General features: G+C 44.0%; 1 protein-coding gene across 1 annotated transcript in view; it reads right to left on the bottom strand.

The window, feature by feature from the left end:
• The window catches only part of PLCL1 (phospholipase C like 1 (inactive)), a 198,522-nt gene that overhangs the window by 25,421 nt on the left and 153,285 nt on the right, over positions 1–19,816 (bottom strand). Inside the window, exons 2-3 of the mRNA XM_086615744.1 lie at positions 9,341–11,812; positions 6,995–7,198 (exon numbers count right to left, since the gene is read on the bottom strand). Of these exons, the coding sequence (XP_086471870.1) occupies positions 6,995–7,198; positions 9,341–11,812 (2,676 nt within the window). The remainder of the gene's footprint in view (positions 1–6,994; positions 7,199–9,340; positions 11,813–19,816) is intronic.

Here is a 19,816-nt window from a genome sequence, read left to right as displayed (position 1 = left end):
AGCGAGGTCAATGCATCCGAGCTGGGACGGTATAGCCAAAGCGCCCAACCCTCCCCTACTCAGATCTCTAAAGCAGCACTTGACTTGTGAGAGTTTTTTTATATATATATATATAATGGATATACATCTCTCTCCATATATATAGATACATATATATACATATATATATATATATGGCCACAGGAAATTATCCTACCACGCACAATAAAAGCAAGCTTTAGAATCATGCAATTTGGTAATCTAAGTTTTGACCATACCTTCCTCCAGCTACTGTAGCCACTCTCAGGAGCTTCTGGCATGTCTGTTTTAGGATTCTCATACATGAAGGTATTACGTTCATTTTTTAAGAGAAAAGTGGCAACAGGATGTCAATTTTCCCTTACTGCAGAGTAGGTAGAGCAGCCCTCCGCTCCTTTGATGCTGACATCAAAGTTTCACTGCTCTCAGCCCCGAAAGAACAAACAACTAAAAACAGATCATACAGCAGAATTTAACCCGTTCCTGTCTTCCTGCTTGGCTGAACAGGAGAAACTACTACACACCTTGACGTCATTTGGGGTCCTGCTAATTTCAGTCCTGGGCTCTGCCTCTTGAGGGCCAGGACTCGCGGGGAGGGTGCAGGATCCCTTCTGCGCTCGCCTCGCTTCTGCCATTGGGTACCCCTGCCACGTTCCCACAGGAGCAGGGACATGAAGCTTTCTGCGAGCCCTGGAGGTGCTGACCCTCCTGGAGAAGCTGCAATGCCAGAAATGCTCTCACAACAAGAAGCGAGTAAGGGGTTGCTCAGATGGACAAAAGACACCCATTGCACGAGTTCCAGAAGCACATGTCACTAATAATAATAAACTAATGGAAACAAGGAACACAAAATCTCATCTGCAGAGGTTAGGGTTTTTGTGCAAAAGAGCTCATTTAATTCAAACATTCTTATGCAAAGCGGAAAGCAAGAAGCCTAAACTTGATTCATCTCAATGCACTTGAAGCCCCCTGTTATGATCATTCCGGTTTCTCACAACAGCATGGGAAGCAAGGGCTGGCACAAACCTGGGAGCTCTCTCATGTGGTATATGAGACCCAGGAAGCGGAACAGACCACAGGCTGCAAATACAACTGACCTGTCTCACATCAAAGTCTACATGTAGCATGCAATATTGAATTTAAAACCACACCACTTTGCAGAAAGAACGATACTTTACTTTGTCTCTTAAGTGTTAATTACAAGGATAAATAAATTTTAAGTGAAATTAAAATATCTTAACACTCCATGCATGAGTTTTTTTTACTCACAAGAAATTAACAGGCTTATTTCTTGTATATACTAAAGGCGGTTTAATCATAGGATGAATACAAGCTGAACACAAAATGCTATTTCTTTTCACTTTAATTAACTACTGTGATAGAGACCAATTTCTTCCTTTCATTACAAACTATTTCACAAACTGAAAAGAGGAGAGGAAATTAACACAGCAGAGTCTCACCAAAAAACAGACAAAAAAAGGACAGGAAAAACTCCTGGTGGCAAATTAAAGCACTGCTCCTGCTGGGAAGATAAATGATACACAAGGGACAGTTCAAAAAATCCTCTCATAAATATTCCAAAGTTTAGAACAGAAACTGACTGAACATCAAACGAAAAATCAGCTTTCTCTCAGGTGCCTCCACAAAGCCCTTGTCCTGATCTCCTAATGCCTTTCACTGACAATGAAGAGTTTTGCCTGGGTAAGGAGTATCACATCATGTCTCTGTTGCTAAAAAAATCCCAAGAAACAAGCAAAAAACCACTCACACACCCCTCCAAGCTCACCACCAAACAAAAAGGCTACAAAAATGCAACCGATTTGGAAAAACAGCTGAAGCACAAATTGAGCTCATGCAAATTTGGAGATGATTCCCTCTTTAGCATCGAGTGTTTCTTGCAGACATTTGGGATAAGAAACAGCCGGGCCATCAATCACGTGCCAGCAAGCCTTGTAAAAAGGAAGGATGTGCACGTGGTGCCAGGAGGTGGGATGGAACGCTGGCCACCAGCCCACCTTGTCTCCATCTCGGTATGCTCCAAGTCAGGTTTCTGTACCTGAGCCCCTTCCTGCAACAGCCTCGTAAGAGGAACAGTTATCGGGGATGATCACTTCAGCTGGAAACATCTGAAATACCGCATCAACATAAACTGCAGAAAGAACTGAATAAAAGCCACCTTAAATTCCAATTTCTTGTTTCTGCTTACAAATATTTCTGGCGCAATATGGTGTCAGAGTGTTGCAGGACGTGCTCTGGTGCAGGAAGACCAGGAGCAATAGAGGAAACAATAGACAGGAGCAATAGAGGAACAGGGAAAGGGGTGAGCTTTCAATATGCCTGTGTTAAAACAGAAGAACTAAAGTACCTACCTGGAACTTCATTGTGTGAGAAAAGTTCTGATCTGATCATTTTCAGGTCCTAGTTTAGAAGGGACTAAGGGTTGTGGCTATCAGAGACAGAAACAGAGAGTGGTGGGTAAATAAGAGAGAGAATTGTAACAAGTGGGGAAAGAAAACAGATAACTGCTTTCCCAGTCTATGTCCGGTTTTGGACAGAAAACTCTTCAAAACAGATACAAATTCAAGACCATGTCCATGTACTGGACTGTGTTTGACGTCAGTGCATTATGACATTTCCTTGGCAGTGGACACTCTGCTCTGCAATATCCCTTGTCTTTGGCTGCTCAGAGAATTGTGAAAAACGTTCCTTTGGGGATGATGCTGTCCCAGACGAAATATGAATTTCAGTGGAAAAGCTCACAAAAATCTATTTAGTCATTTTGCATTGACATAAACTGGGGAAAATGGACTTTCTCGTTGGGAATAAAGAGCTGCCACGCCTGCATCAAGACAAAGAAACCCACAAAGACTGAATCTGAAAGAACAGCAAAGAGCAGTTCCTCTCCAGACACACCTCAGCAGACTTCTGCTTGTGTACATGGACCAAAACCACTGCCATCAAACACATCAACTTATTCCCCAGCAGTGCCACAGATATTACTTCTCTTCTCAAAAATCCCCAGTCCATCTCCATTTTAGCTGAGAAGTCCTTAACTCTAACTTGCCTCCTTTCAGCAGCACCTACAGGCATGATGTCCTTCCTTACCTCTCTGTTCCAAAATAATCAAGATCAGTTCCACTAAAGAGGCTTCAACAGAGAGAAAAATGTTAATGTCAACACGAGTTTATATAACAAATAACTTTCCTGTCCAACCTTTTTTGCACTTTTTGTTTTTCATTGTTCAAAAACATGTAAAGATACTTGGGAAGCTTCTTTTATTTTTCCGGAAAAACTTCTATATGCACAAGAGCCAGGAGACTGGGTAAAAACATTTATCATTACTTGTTTATTGGTTTTGATTTGCAAAGGATTCAATCATTTGATCGTGGAGGAAAAACAGCGCTGAACCAATGACTGCAAAGCAAAGTGCCCAAGTGTCCCTGAGTTCACGTGTGCTCGCATCAGCAAATGAATATATCATGCAGACAGAGAAACCACAATCTGTTTCTGAACAATTCTCAACCAAAAAAACCCAATAAAATCCTTACTCCACAGGATAACTGTTTGCAGCGAATAATTCAACCATCTGTCACGTCCAGCTGGGCCCCATCCCTTCTCTTCACATTGAGTATCTCCTGTTTTTAGGTGTGATCAATGAAGACCGGCATCGGTTTGACAGGTTATGAGGCACACTGCAAGTGCTGCCCACCTGGGCAAGCGTCATCCTGTGCCCGGCCACCGACCAGGCGAACGGACAGGTTGGGGGGAAGAGGGAGGGTCCTCCTGCACAGGAAAGGAAAGGTCTGAAGAGCAGCTCTGTAAGTGACACACTACACCATCCTCAGATGTATGTGTGGGAATCAATGACAACACTACTGGAATCTGTTCATCATACTCCACGTATGGTATTGAACACAGCTGTAAGTCGAAATAAACCATTCTAAACTGTATTTCTGGTAGTTAACATACTTCTCATAACTATTTTCTGTGTATTATCAATGGTCCACCTTATTTTCTTGTTTTTGGCAAATCCTGTTCCCTGCTCTCCCCTGCAGAAACTCCTACAACCCAGCACCATCAAGGAAGCCTCTTCCTCCACAAGACACGGCAACAGGAGAGTTCCACTAAACCACTGCAATGCAACCATAAAAAAAAACCCACACAAACAGAGCCTTGAAAAATCATTCCGGTTCCTTAAACAAAGCACATTAAATTTTATTCTAACGGGGCCTCTCTTGGAAGAAAATATTAAATGCGGAACACAATGGTAAAATTAATCGCCCAGGAAAAAACAAACAAACTGCACAAATGGGTCTTTGTCTTCGGTGCCTGCTGACAAAGGCCGAGCAGGAGGGAACAGACAGTTAATTGTTTTCCAGCTTATTGTGGCAGGTCTCCAAGCATTTGCACCTCCATTTGCCTGGACTGTCAGCCCTGTCTATGCCCCATTGAACACCCGTGCACAGTTTATACTTTCAGTTGGGAAAAAAAAAAAAAAAGGTATGTTCAGGAAAAAAATTCCAACGCATTAGGGCTGCTTTTATCAGAGATTATTTTCAAAGCAGACTTCTTAAAGACTGTGAAATATGTGGTGTTTTCGGAGGTGGCAGGAAGGGTTTGCCCCGCGTTCACGCTACCTGTGCTGCGGAGTCCGGCGAGCGGGGCAGACCTGCAATCACAGCTCCCCACTACAAGATTTAGGGCCGTGCTTTTTTCTTTTCCACCATAAAAAGGAATTAAGAAGCACAGCCCGTTCACACAAGAGAGAGGCCAACATCAACAGTTTTTATTTTACGCATTTAAAATTGCTTTTAGGCCTATTCACCCAAAAAGTTTGTTGAGGTGAAGAGACGTTTCTGGGGAATTAAACACAAGCAGCAAGCACTTGTGGATCCAGTCCCTTGAAGCCATATTTATCAACAACTTACAAGGCTGAACTGTAGTCTATCTTGAATATAAATAAATTATTATTAAAAAAGAATACACTCTGGATTACACCAAGTCACCACAAACTCCATAGCACGGAAGAGTCTTTTCACATTAAAACTGCAATGCCCTCCCCACATGGTATTTTGAAATATCAAGATTGACAGAGGCAGTTCATTTTTTTAAAACACAGAAAAGGCTAAATAGATGTCAATATTCTCCTGCTGGCATTGCCTCAAAAGGCAAATCTCCAAAATGTAGCAAAAACATTTATTAAATCTGGCTTTTGCTTTTTCAGAAGCAAATAGTTTTAGCAAAGTAAGAGGCAGCCGCAGCCAGACAAAGTGGGCAAAAATAATTTAAAGTATCATGTTCTCATTAACCAGAATTACATCTCAAATCAACCCTTACATAGGCATGGAAGAATTTCCTTCTATTTCTCAGCCTCCGATTTTAAACTCCTTGCACTGTGTCTTCACATTTGAGGTACATTTTCCTCCATCAGAGACAAATGTGAGAGCAAACATTATTTAAACCAGTTATACAAGTGCTTTTGTCTGCATCCGAAAGAGGCCTTTCACCTATTGAAATCGAAAAACTGTTTCCAAAGCACAAGGAGGCCTTGAAATGTCCCATGTGTACTCTTCAGAATATAATTACAACGATAAGAGGTGACACATTCATTTTGGTAAAACTCCATTAAGTAGGCCTCCAAAGACAGAAAAATCTCTTATTTATGGGCTATTTGCTCTTTCAGACAGACATCACACCATGTTAACAAAACTATCCCAAAAAAGTCTAACCTAAAATACAGCAATCAGTTGGATTTGCAAAACCATGTTCTGGTATTGTTACAGCTGCTATTTTATTACCACAACTTAATCACCTTCAAGTAATATAAACTACTCTGGAAGGAACCCAAGGGTTACTTCACAGTATTTTTAGTATTTCTCTTTTAGTCAACCATCAGTGCCTCCCTCTTCCCCTCCAAGGTGATTTTCTCCCAAAAAGTGTGTTATAAAAGTGAAAAAATTAGATGGAAAGGAGGTGAGCATTTGGCACGTTGAACAGCTGGTCTAAGCTGCGATCGCTCTTTGCAAATCTTAATGGTCTCTGGAAGCAATTCGATATCCCCAAAGTTATCCACTGCTTTATTCCTTACAAACATACGAGTGCCGTGCACTGAACACGCAGAGTGATTCAGTCTGGTTGCCACAGTCTAATGTTTGTCAGGGTTGGAAAACTGACGTGACTTGCTGTTGGTTGCTGCAAACCACCTACTGAGGACGGGATGCGATGGGGCAGGCTCATGGCTAGCGAGGCACAATGTGACAGCAACTTCTGCCGCTGGAAGTCACATACAGCTGCTGCACAGTCACCCGCTGCAGTGACACGTGGCACACATGGCTGAGCAGTGGCACTCACCTGGAATGACATGAGCCGATCTCTATGTTCTCACAAGTATTCCTGTACCATGCCGCCTCTCCTTCCTCATGCAAAAAAATGGGCGTTTTAAAACTTCTCTCCCAACTCCACGCACCCTCCCCAAGCGCACCCCTGACTTGGCTCGGCAGGGACGTGGGCACTCCTTACAGTGCTGCCGGAAGGCGTTGGGAAGGGGATGGCTCAGCTTTGCCCGGGGACTCCCTCGCTGCAGCTCCCTGTGGAACGGCCTTGCCCTCCACAGCAGGGAGGCAAGCGAAGGGCAGCGCGCAAACCGCGCCGCTTCTCAAGGACGACGATGAACAGCTGCCAGCGCGCCCTGAATTGCTGCTATTTTTGTAAACAAAGTCGCTCCTCGAGTGCCAACCTGTGCTAGCCACAACCGTGCTTAAAAAAAAAAAACAAACCACAAAAAAACCCAAACAGCAAAAAGCCCAGTGTGGCGATTTCAGTGATCGAAGGACAATTTTGCACAGCTTAAGTCATTTGAAGAGCCTCATTCATTTAACTGAACTGAACTGACATGAGATGGCATGAGAGGCAGGGAGCACCACCTGCATGCTCACCAAGGTGGGGAAAGGCAGAAGTAGCAGTAGGAAGCACCTACCAGGTCGTACGCCGCCAGGACCTTTTTCTGCACGTCGGGCATGGTCCCCAGAGGCTCCAGGTAAGGAAACGCGTCCTTCATGCAGAGGGTAACGGAGGGTGCGTTGTCGCTGCTCACCAGCCGCGAGGACAGGGTCAGGATGCACTGCTTCAGGCTCGCGATGGGCGGCAGCCCGCACAGCTCCTTGACAGACACCATGGCGTTCTGGGGAAAGGAAAAGAAATACTCGAGCACACGTTGCCCCTTGGTCTCCCCTGCGTGCCGGTACCTCATCAGCGCCTGCTGCCTTCTCCCCGCTGATGTGGGGCGGTGCTGCCCTGACCCTGGGGTGCTGGTGTACACAGGCATTCCCGGCCAGCCCCATTCTCGACTCCCCAAGCCTGCCGCCAGCCCCAGCTTTACCCCAGGCCCAGGTATCCCAGGTGCCAGCTTTGCATTGCAAATCCAGCCCCAAGAGGGACAAGCTCTGGTGCCCAGCATATGAAATCATCAGCCTAAAATGTCATTTCTCTCCTGACTGTTCAGACTCCAATTGCTTTTCATGCTGTAATAGTTTTGTTCTGCTGTCGTTACGATCCTCCAGCAAGAACAAGTTCAGCAGACCTCCTCTTTCCCATGGGAAAGGCAAGCAGGAAAAAAAACACTTTGTTTTCAGCCTTGCATTACCACATCATCAAGAAACACAAACACTCTTTCCCCTTCATAGGTCACATGTAAGAGAATCGATACTGGATATACAGGTGAAACCAAACTAACACGCCAGGATTTGTTTATTTATCAAGTCAGCGGAAGTTTGGCTGACATGCCCTCATCATTTAGCTTCTCGACTCATACAACCAGTGACCAAGAAGCACAAAATCTAAATAAGACAGTACTATAACAACTCATACCTTGCAAACGTTCCCCTACAACATCTCCCTGAAAAAAGTCATCAGAAAACGCCCAGCTAATCAATAGAGGCTTTTCTTGTTAATCAAACATATTAGCATGTAGTTAAATCTAACGACTGTGTCCTTGCCAAGCCAAGCAGTTCCCCAGAAGGAGATCTTGTACTGAGATTTCTTTAGGAAGGCACATTAACGCTGCTTCTGAGTCAGCTTCAGAGTATTTTGTTTTATGTAGTTCACAAACATAAGCCTGACCTAGACAGAAGGTGGAGTCAGCGGTTCAGAGTAGTTACTTTCAAGGCCTGCGGGAAAGCAAAGGCTGGGAAGAGTTTCCCATTCTTAAAAATATGCTTAGACTATTCCTTTGGGAGTAATTTAAAACTTATGTCATTTTGTAAACTTTTCCAGCTGCCAACATTTAATTTGCTTTAGACTCTGTCCAGAGGAGCGGGGTCAATGAAGTGCTATGCGTTTTTCTCCTGTTTCCAAGAAAGAAAAATGAATTGTTTCTGTATCTTTACCAAGGGGATATTCATGGCTGATTTCAGCTATTTATTGAAGAAAACTCATTGTTTAATGCTACTCAGTTTTGTTTCTAGGCAGTGCCTGGACCTCTGAATTGAGCTGCCCCTTACTGAACCCGCTGAGCCGCCCCAGCCGCAAGGAGAGCACGGGGCAGGCTGGTTCTTGTTCGGTCTTGCTGCCACTTCACTGCTAACTGACCGCAAAGGTCTAACCCAGGCAGTTGTGACGGTGGTGTGCACTTGGGCCCTGACGGCCCCAGCCGCTTTCGGAGCAGCATAGGCAGGTGCACGTGGTGCCAGGAGACCCTCTGAGCCAAGGCACGGCAGCGGTGTCTGTGCCACGCTCAGCCAGCCGAGACAACACAGCTGTTTAGCAGGGAGCAAACTGCCTTCCGAGCCACATTTGGCACCTACATAGAGCATCAGCAGCCCTTGGGCAAACGGTGGCAACACACGCTCAGGGAAACGTGCTGCTCTTGGCACAGTGGGTTTCTCTGGTGTAGACAGGACCTTAATGACACATTCACCAACTGTTTCTTATATTCACTCGGACAAAGAAAATTAAGAGCATAACCCTCACTCAGTTAGCAGAACAAAAGCTTGCTGACGTCTTCCAGGACCAGTAAGGAACTGGTTTTTGAGACCTGAAGCCTGGGGACACAAACATACCCTCAGTTCTGCTTTCTCAGACAAATACAACCAGTAAAGAATGTATCTAGAGAGGGAATATCGATTTTTAAAACGTTGCTGCCTAATCCTACACCTACTTGTTAGCCAACACCCCTATCAGCCTTCTGATGCTCAGTTAAAGGTTGACAATGGCAGTGGGTCTGAAGCTTCACCAGCTTCCACAAGCTTGCCCTACCAGCAGCTCACACCAGGACCTCTGCTTCCATATTCAGCACTCACCAATGCACATGACTCAAGTGCCATACCTGCATATTTTCTCTCATGTCAGTGGCCTCTCGTAGTGGATGCACTGCCAGCTTAAAGATGTCATCAATAGTTTTGAGACCGGTGTTCCTCAGCATGGTGTACTCCCTTGCTTTCTTTCCTATCCTCACTGAGAGGCTGCGCTTTTGGGCCTTCCCACCTCCGCTTCGGTTGGTTATTGCAATGTGAACAAAGAGGGTGACGTGCTCCATGATGTCGCCAACAAAAGATCGCAGTGGTATGTGCCTGTATCCAGGCTGTAAGCACTCCAGCGGGATGGTATACTGCCCTATAAACTCATCCCCAATGTAGTCATCATCCAAAACAACAAAACGGATCATGGCCAGCTCTGGTAAATTGATCTGGAACTCAAAGCTCTCATCAAAAATGGGGTTATCACTGTTTTGCTGAACAGTTTTAGTTCTTTGTTCGGTGCAGTCTGCAGGAATCCCATGTATTTCTATGCAGACATAGGGGTCTATGACGTCCCCTTTTGCACAAGCACCCTTGGGCTTTGGAAAGTTCTGACCACTGATTATTTTGACATGTAGGACTTGGGGAGAGACCCCTGGAACAATGCCCTTGGTATTTGCGCTGAAGTAAGACACTTCGTCACGCATCACTGAAGGCCTGAGAACGTACCCACATCCCCCATTCTGTAGAAACCAGCCTGTGTGTAGGTCCATCATGGGCCCCGGGGTCTGATAGTTCATTGCCACTATTTGGCAACCACAATTCCAAAAATCTTGAGGATTTAAGTTACTAGAGTCTATCCTCATAGCACTCGGGTACACTCTGGACAGAAACTTCTTGTTGTAGTTGACAAAATCTTCCGGGTATTCGTTTGCAATCCGACTGGCTTCTGCCTCACTGAAGGAGCACATTTCCCAATAATTTTGAGCTTTCATGGATGTCTCAAAGTCTTTGTATTGGACAGATTTGCATAAGGACACCAAGTCGGACAATTCCCTGCAGAGCCAGATCAGCTTTGGTTCCCTTGATAAGTCCTCTGACAGTCTCCGGGATATTTCAGCCTCTTCATCTTCATCCGTGACTTCTCCTTCTAATATATCCTGGTCACAGGGCAGCTTTTTCCCCTTCACAATGATCTTCAATTTCAGTTTCTCAGGTGATGGGAGGTAGACTTCTGAGGATAAAGGTGCCTCTGTGTATAGTTTGCTTCCAAAGATCCTTTTCATGTGTTGTACCACCACCTTCTGCTGTTGTACTGAGCAGTGGTTCCCCAAGCAGAGAATAAGGGGGTATTCTGAAGCAAAGAAGGCCAATTTGTTTATTACTTCAATAACATTTCGAAAAGCAAGTGGCGACGTCATGTTGTTACGGTTACAAATAATGGGTTCATTATCTGGACCGTCACAGACGTCTAGTTCAATACTCCGACAACTCATCTTTAAAGCTCTGACATAACCATTGATATCAGCTGGTCCTCTGAGCTGGTCTTCTATTAGATACGTATTGTGGGAAGCATTGATGTAGTAATGTGACAAAGGCTGCGTCATGTCTTGGACAACTTTTTTGTGCTCTGGGTCAAAAATATCACATTCTGGGGACAACAAGTATTGAGTAAATCCATCGATTGCAAGAAAACCTTTCAACCGCCCTTCTTGAGAAAGCTCATACCTGCGTATAATATCTAGACACATTTCTTCTGTTATGTGGGTCACTCCTTGCTCAGCCTCTAAAAACAGCATGAGGTCATTGGCATCTAGATACTCTTTGTTTTTAGATATCTGCACGAGTAAGAAATAAACTTCAGGTCTTGTGCAAAGTTCACTGAATGCTTCACAAAATTCCTCTTTTGTTACTCGTGTTGTCAGTTTCTCTTTGCTCTTCTGGATTTCCTTAAATTTTAATCTAATCTTTGATTCCTTTAAGGTGGGGTTAAGCTTCTTTATTAGCTCCACAGATGTATCTTCTAACATTATGCCATTACCGTCAACATCTGCTGCTTCAAATACAGTTTTTAGCCAGGCAAACCGTGGGGTATCATGGCTGCTTTCCATCAAATCCAGTGGTTGTTTGCTACGAGAAACCAAGTACCTTAATCCTGATACCCAAATGTTGGCCACATCAGCTGAATTGGCAACCAAGTCAAGGGACTCGTAGTTCTCACCGTGAATTACCGACAGTGCACAGTCCTCAGAAATCTGGTCTGCAAGTCCGTTATTCCTGAAAGTTTCAGTGTTCTTCCCTAGTCTGATTTCTTTTATAGCAGAAATATCAAGCTTGGCTTTCTCAAGGTCCTTCTTGGAAGGCTCCCAACGAAGAGCCTGCATGTCAGGATCCAAAGTGAAAAAACGGTTGTAAATCCGGGAATTTGGACGAACTTTCTTTAATTCACATCCAGCCTGCATAAAGCTGATACAGTCGCTGGCACTGCTGATCTTCTTCTCTGATGGCATGCTGCTGAAGGACACTGTTTTCTTCCTTCCACATTTTTGGTTTGAAGGATCCTGCAGAACAATCATGTAAAAAATGAATGAGTAAGTTTTCTATGTCCATTCCACAAGTGCATAAATAATAGAAAATATATGTTTATGAAAGGATAATTTGTGTTCTTCTGAACCTTAAAATACAGTGTATTATCCCTTCCCACAATTCAGTTCCCTACTGAGCTATAAAATGTACTGAGCTATACAGACACTTAAACTGATCGCAGCATTGGAAATACCAAGTTTTCATGAGTGACATTTGCAGCTATTAAGCTTACTTCCACATCTCAGCAACTCGCTACAGCCATGAGGAGGTGCTATCTGGTTGTGTCATGTACACCTTCCAAACTGATATATATGGGAAGAGGGGTTTCATGGGAAGCTCCAGCACCTGGTCAAGGTCTGCATAACCATAAGTGGGGCGGATCTCACTAGGATTTAAGAGCTATCATGAATAAAGGAGGAACTTTGGGATAAAAAGGCATGAGAAAAGAGTCTCAGTCTATGTAGGAAGAGAAGATGAAGTCTCCAAAGCAGCGCTGGAAGGAGAGCCTGGGACGGGTCAGTATGACTGTGGGGCATGCGTGACAGCCTGGGGCTCGGCAGATGAGGGTCCTGCCTCAATTCTGCCTCTTTTCTGCAACCTTGGACACCTCAAGCAAAACTAAACCAAAACCAAACAACAGTCATGAATCAGACCCCTGGGGTGCACACCTAGGAAAGTCTAGGCTTTCTCATTTGTATGTTTTGGTGTCCTTTGCCAAAGGACATTCTCACTAGGCTGAGAAGCCCACCTCTGCTGCATGCACAACCGCATGGCTCCCATGGCTGCTCTCGTGGGAGCCCCAAGCACCCCTCTGCTCAGCCCTAACCTACTTCACACTCAATCTTGTCTCCCCATGTGCTTTCAAAAGTAGCTATTCTGGCCATTTGTGTGTACCAGCATCACAAAACACTGCGGGAAAACAGACAACCAGACAAGAAACCCAAAGCCTTTTTCTTTAGGGCATATATTCTAACTCCTCTTGAGAAAACACTTAGCCAGACACATGTGATGGTCTTTTCAGCATCAACTACCTACTTGCTGCTGGATGTAAACCCAGCTGCCTGGAAAGCTTTCTGTAATTTTAGTGCAGCAACTAAAATGTAAATCTTTTCCCACATATTATCAATTCAAAACATTTCACAATAATTATAAATTGCAAATCATTCTTTCTTCTCTGCATGATTTCCATCTACTCCACTAGTATATAAACTATACAACGGCTACCAAAAATATTTTTAAAACATCATTCAAGGCTGTAATTAATACTGAAACACTTGCTAAAATTGCTTTCCCTCCTATTTCCCTAGCCACCAGCAATGCTTTCCCAGTTGTCTGCCTTCTGCAGTTGAAGAGACTTTTGCTGCCTGGATTTCAAGCAGAAAAGGAGTCCCAAGGTGAGGAAACGTTGATGCTGGTGATGAGCAGACAGCCCTCCACCACGTTGCCCTCAGGCCCAGCCACAGAGCATCACTCTCACTGCTTGTAAGAACATCTCCACTCACCACTTGCATGTTTATTGTACAGATACTTTCGGCAAACTAGCCAGGATAAACGTTTATATAAAATTGCTACTGTCATTCACTCGCTTCATTCAGTAACATTCGAAATATTTCCAAAACCCCAGCCCCTCAACAACTGGGTTTAAAGTCACAGGATCTGCTGTGAACAAAAGCAAAACCTCTAAATTTAAGCTATGGATTTCTCATTAAACTGACATGGCAGCTTCTTCTGACAAGAATTACTCCAGCCGTTTATTGCAGTACTTATTATGAGAACTGGTCTTAAAAAAGTAGGAAGAAAGTCAATGAAGCAAGCGCCTTGGGTCAGCTACTTTTTTAATTACAGTTTTCTGCTAAAATATTCTGCTCCTGCATTAAGATACTGCGTTCTAATACACAGCTATGGCCAGGAAAATCTTCAAGCAATAGATGCAGCCAATTACCCTGCGGGTTCGAGAAGAGCCTTTTCTTTCTTATTTCTTCAGGCTTATGGAAGCAATATTTAGATTTAAGATTGATGATTAATTAAGACTATTTTTCTCATATAGGAAGATATATTAATGGCCTTTGAATATGCAGTGATTCATTCCTTGACAGAGAGTGGTTCCTCAGGGCCAGACCTGAAAAGCCCATCAAAGCAGCATAACGGATTTAGCTACAGGTCTGCCATTTTGTCTTTGCTAGAGAGGTGGGAATTGTTAGGTGACTATTTTTGTTCTGCACAAAAATAAAAGCCATTTATTTTTAGTTCCAAGATACCTGTGCTTTTTGATGAAAATAAGCCATGGGATTAATCAGCTATTTTCAGTGTATTAAGGTGGGAAAAAAGACCTAATTGGCCTCATGGAGAATCAACAAAAAAGTTGCCTTTTAACGTTGTCTTAACCTCTCAGGGATTTGGAGGGAATTAGATTATTCTGCGTCCTCCTTCCCTGCTTTTATTTTTGATGGTTTTGTACTTGGTGGTACATAAGGAACATCATAATTGTACAACAGCAGCTCTTCATCTCCAAGTAGGACTTCCCTGTATCTTTTAATCAATTTAATAGAATTCAAGGCTAATCCACGGACTAATTGCCTAAAATTAACATGATTTGAGTATTACTGACATCAATAGGATTATTTTAACTAACAGTCTCCCCAATCTACTGTCTAATACACACAAATCCTGCAAAACTCAATTGCCAACTGAGCTTGAGTTGCTACATCAGCTATTCCCTTCTTGGTCTCTACAGAATAGGAACATACTCAGTCCTTCAAAGTGAGAGCTGCTAATTTAGGTTTAATGAGACAGTTCTCATTCATAATTATCAAGTTAGTTATTCTGGTGTTGCAAAAACTCAAAATGCATTTCTGTAAGCTCACATGTTGTCTTCTCTGCCTGACAAGCCAGGCGCTCGCCTTTGTTCTGCCAAGCTCACATAGCTTGAGCAAGCTTCTCCAGATCCTGACAGCACAGTTTAGCCAGGCCACACACCTCCAGGTCCAAGGGATCACCCTGGGGAGCAGAGGAGTGTTTTCGTCAGGAAGTGTCCTCCATCTGCTGGGCTCTACTCACATTTGAGCCTGGAGAAGACAATTTAAATACACTTTGCTTCCTCACTGCTCTTATGCTGATCAGCTGAGTCTACAGACTTAGGTTGCTAATTCTAGTTCTCTACCTTAATCCAATTTCAACATGTTGCTCTTCTAAAACAAGACATCCAGCTAAGAATACTTCTGTGCTGAAGTGTCTTCAGTGGCTAGATTCCTGCTCTGTTTTACCTTTCGCTGGACACTAAGAACAGAACAAGAACAGCCACCCAGCAAACTAAAAGCTGCCAACATCTTACATGAATAAATAGCAAACCCGCCCTCCCGTGCTACCTGCCAAAAACATTCACACTGCAAATCATCAAAAACGCTCTCTACAGAATTCACCCACACAACAGCACTTGTTCCCCTTCAGCAACCAAAACAATCAGAAAGCACAATGAGATGTACCCCCGAATCTTGGAGGTGAAAAGTCTGTCTTTCTCTGAGATGCTCAGTCCATCCGAACGGATCTTACCACACAGTAACTGGCCTGGGACTGCCCTTTATTTTCAGTCACTAGTACTGATGACACAGAATTTATTCTGGCAATAAAAGAAGGAAAGGAAAGGACTATGTTTGCCAAAAAAAGAAACTAAATCAGCATGAAAACAAGCAACTAACTTGTAGATTTTCCACCCAAAGATCTTCTCTACCAGAGATAACCTAGCTCTATACAAAACACTGTTACTGGAAACAAAGACAACCAGTTTGCAGGCAACGTACGCATACAAAAAGAAAATCCCTACTTATATAGGAGACTTCGTGCTTCCCAAGGCAAGGCACTTCTTTCAAAGTGACTCAGACTATGGTTTTCTTTGGTTCTTTGGACACCCCCTATAAGGTGACCCAACTGGCTGACTCCATCTCCTGCTCCTGCAAAACATCCATTATACAAAAATAGCTCAAGACCTCAACCACAAGACCACTTCAGCATGTGCTTAGCTTTCAGCATACACACAGCTGCTCTGAAATCAGTTAACACCACGGAGACGTATCTGAGTGTGACCTCACTGCATCCCAACATTGCCAACAGCTGTTCCCTAAAGGTTTCTCAAGGAGGGACTCAGAGCTCCAGCCTGAGCACGCTCCCAAAATAGGAGATGCTCTCCTGTTGAACACATCGTCCTCATCAGAAGGACTGGGTATGTAAACAGCAGGATCAGTAAGCCATCAGCAGCTGTGGGAAAACTCCACCCCATCCACCCTGACCTTTGACCGCTCAATCTTCGGCTGTTTAAATCTAAAGCTAAAAGAAATAAATATATGGGATTAAAAAAATATGAATAAACACAGTCTCCACCTCATCCCACCCCCTTTGTCAAAACTATGAGACATAAATTGTTGAGCTGAAGTTAAGAAACAGGGCAGTAATAAGGGCTGTATAGCAACCCTGCACATGGAAGGCAAGCTCATGAATTATTATTTGTCTGAAATTAAGTTACCTCAAGGGCCTCTAAAGCATTGTCAGCCTTCCAGGATTCTGCTAAGGAGGATGAGGATGAGAAGGGCAAAGAGCATCACTTACTCTAAGACACCAAAAGCCCTTAAAGAGTTGCAGGGCTTCTGTGAAAGGATGCGAAGTTCAGTAATGATGCTAAGAGGTAAACTTGTTAAGTGCAGTTAAGAGCCATTTCCCCAAAAACCAATTCACATTTTCCCCAGTGAGCATCACCGTTGCTAAAAGAGAAGCTTTATTCTGATCTTTGCCATTTCCCAGGAACCTAGCACTAAGAAATCAATAGCAGACAGCTTACTCTGTCCTCACAAACAGATTTGTGATACACGCTGCATCCTAAAAGCTCTCTGCTCTGGACATTCCAGATGATCCACTTAACTGGTCAACTGATTACCTGACTAATTTTTTTCCAGTAGAAAATAATTAACTCATCCTGTAGAGGTTTTTTTGGAATCCTTCCTGATATTTCAGTTACACAGACAGAATCTCAGACTCTGAAAAATCTTAGGGCTTTACAGTACATGTGGTGGGAAAATGTACCTTTAAACATTAAATAAAAAAGTCCATGAGTCACTAGTGGCACCCAAAGCACCGTGTGGTGGGTTGACAAATGATGGTGCAATCTTTCAATAATGAAGTCAGTCAGAAGGTTTATGTAGACTATCCAAGAGAACAGAGAACACCCACATTGGGGCCAGGGCTGCAACCAGATCTCATGCGAGTCCATCTGACCAGAGATGCCACTCAAAGCTTGGACCCACAGTACCAGTACATGACTACTACAGGTAGCAACAATCACTAGAAGCTGGTATTCATTACTAGGACACAACGATTTCTTCTATGAATCTCAGCCATGTTCCAGCCACCCTCAGAGAGCACCCCAGGACTGCCCATTTTGCAGATTTTATTGGTTCTCCTCAGCCTCTGCTATCATAACAAATTAACAAGCTGAGCTCCCTCTGATCTTTCTTGGCCAGGCCTGTAGGTTGTACATATCAGATATCCACTGCGACGACTCACAGGACAGCAAAGAAAGGGTTACCTAACCAAAATTCATCCACGCTGACAACTCATGGGACAAGGGGGCTGAACAACCAAACCACCCAAGGGCAGCAAGGCTGCCTGTCACCCCCAGGCTAACTGCAGAGCTCAACGGATTGCCAGAGCAGATGCTAATGCTGCAGGATTGACCTCGGAGGCCTCTTCGAGGCAAAATTCCTGCTATTTCAGGGATTTGAGCACATGTGGAATAAAGACTGGATCCAAAGTTTGACACGTGCTCTTAAAGGCTGAGATACATACATAATGGAATAAACAGAAAATTTAAAGGCAGACCAAAAATACAACACGGACAGATACACAAGAAATGGCTTCAGAACACAGTGTCCAACAATTTTCCGAATACCAAAACAGTCGTGCCGGCACATCTGCAAATGCAGTTAGTTGTCACTAACTACCAGTTTAACTCCAGCTCAAGCTCCACGCGGAAGCCTAAGCACCATCATCATTGATGAGAAAGCAATGACTAAGGTACCTCAGGCACAGGGGGAGGAAAAGTGTTGCGGGGAACGGCAATATCAGCATTTACAGTGGGCTTTTCTCAGCTCCCCAGGATCACCCAGACATGGGTGTCACCATGACAGGACTGTCACCAAGACCTATCTATAATAATGACTCTACAGGACCATCACCAAGACTCATAATAATGACTCTACAATCAGCTTCTCATCAAAAGGGGAGGAAATGTCACTCTGCAAAATGGGCACCCCAAGGGCAGGAAAACAATAGCTTCACTATTCTGGGATGCTGAATAGTCCCCGCAGGAGAAGTTCAACAGGAGGCAAGACCATAACAGCTTGTCTGCTTTCCTCTTTCCCTCCGTTACAAAAAGTCTCTTTCAAATACTGGAGAGACACACTGAAGTACATCTGGAGGAGATCTTTGAGATAAAACACCTGAACCAAAATGATTTGCTGTTCACAGAATGCTTTGTTGGGTGTTTGCTTTTTTTCTTTTCTTTCCTTTTTTAAATCCCTAGCGTTGCCAAATTTGTTTGATTTTACCTTGATGAAAATTTACCTTTGCTGTTTAAATGACAAACAAGAGCAAAAGAAAAAAGAGGCAGCGCATAAAGACTCCATCTGGAAACACTTTTTGGAAATGGAAACCACACAATGCAAGAAGGGTTTATTTTCTGGCATGGTACAACACTGAAGTTACAACTTCTACTTGTTTTTCTAATTAGGGCCATGAAGCCAAGTCAAGAAGCTTCCAAGAGCACAGGAACATGAATGCCTGTGATGAGGCTACCACTTCATGGCTCCTTCTGCTGTCATTGTTCCTGAAGTTTTCTCTTTACACTTCATCACCCAGTGGTTTCCACAAGGACAGTCCTTAAATAAAGGTGCAAGTACCTACTCCCTCATGTATTAAGCAAGCCTACAGTGAGAACCAAAATTCTGTATGAAACTTCAATATATACGCATGACGCCTCCGTATAACGCTAAGGAATGACACCTGACACAGAAGATTTTCCAGGGATTCTCTTCATTCTCCCTGCGGAACAACACCTTCACTTATGACACCCCAAATGCCAGATCTGCTTCCAGTTGGGAGGAGACTTTTGGTTTAGAAGGGACTGATAAGAGCCCACTGGACGTAATGTATCCAACCGCTACCGCTCCCAATCACGCTGGTGTTTCCAAGTACTCGGGGTTGCTCGCAGACTGTAACGCTTAGGAGTCTCCGAGGGCACCTTGGACACGGATTATAAATTCAGTCCATGCCCACGCTCTAAGGGAATATAAGCCTGAGAAAGACAGAAATATCAGCTCTCATCTGCAGATGACTAAGCTGTACTGCACAGCCGGGACCAGATCACCACTCTTACCAGGTGGCACAGCAAAAGAGTCTCTCAGGTTGGAAGGTCCCAAGTTACTTAGATGTGATAGATCAAATGGATGCCTTAAATCCAATCTGGAGACAAGTCAGCACCAAGAGCAACTGGTGGAGTTCAGGCAACATGAACTTCCCTCATTTATACATACTTAAAACTTCTGCATTGACCTCCGGTTTACAGAGGTGACTGCTGCGATGGGGCCTTGTACCAACCAAAACCTGGCTCACAGTAGAAAGAGCTACATCTGGACAAAACAGCCAGACACCTCACAGAAGGGACAGATGGGCAGCCATGCTCCATCCACTCTTTATACAGACATGGAGAACAAGCATTACAAGCACACAGGGCATGTAACCAGCCTGAACCCGCAGTAGAAAGTGAATGAAGAAAATCTAAGATCAAGAGCTGGGAAAGGACATGGAGCTGTTGGAGCTAGTCCAGAGGAGGGCCACAAAGATGATCCAAGGGCTGGAGCACCTGTCCTATGAGAACAGGCTGAGGGAGTTGGGGTTGTTCGGCCTGGAGAAAAGAAGGTTTTGGAGAGACCTTC

This window comes from Tauraco erythrolophus, chromosome 8 (assembly GCF_009769465.1).
Source record: "Tauraco erythrolophus isolate bTauEry1 chromosome 8, bTauEry1.pri, whole genome shotgun sequence".
Taxonomy (NCBI): Eukaryota; Metazoa; Chordata; class Aves; order Musophagiformes; family Musophagidae; genus Tauraco; species Tauraco erythrolophus.
Note: the sequence above shows the minus strand (reverse complement) of the source record. Positions and strands in the feature narration are given on the sequence as shown.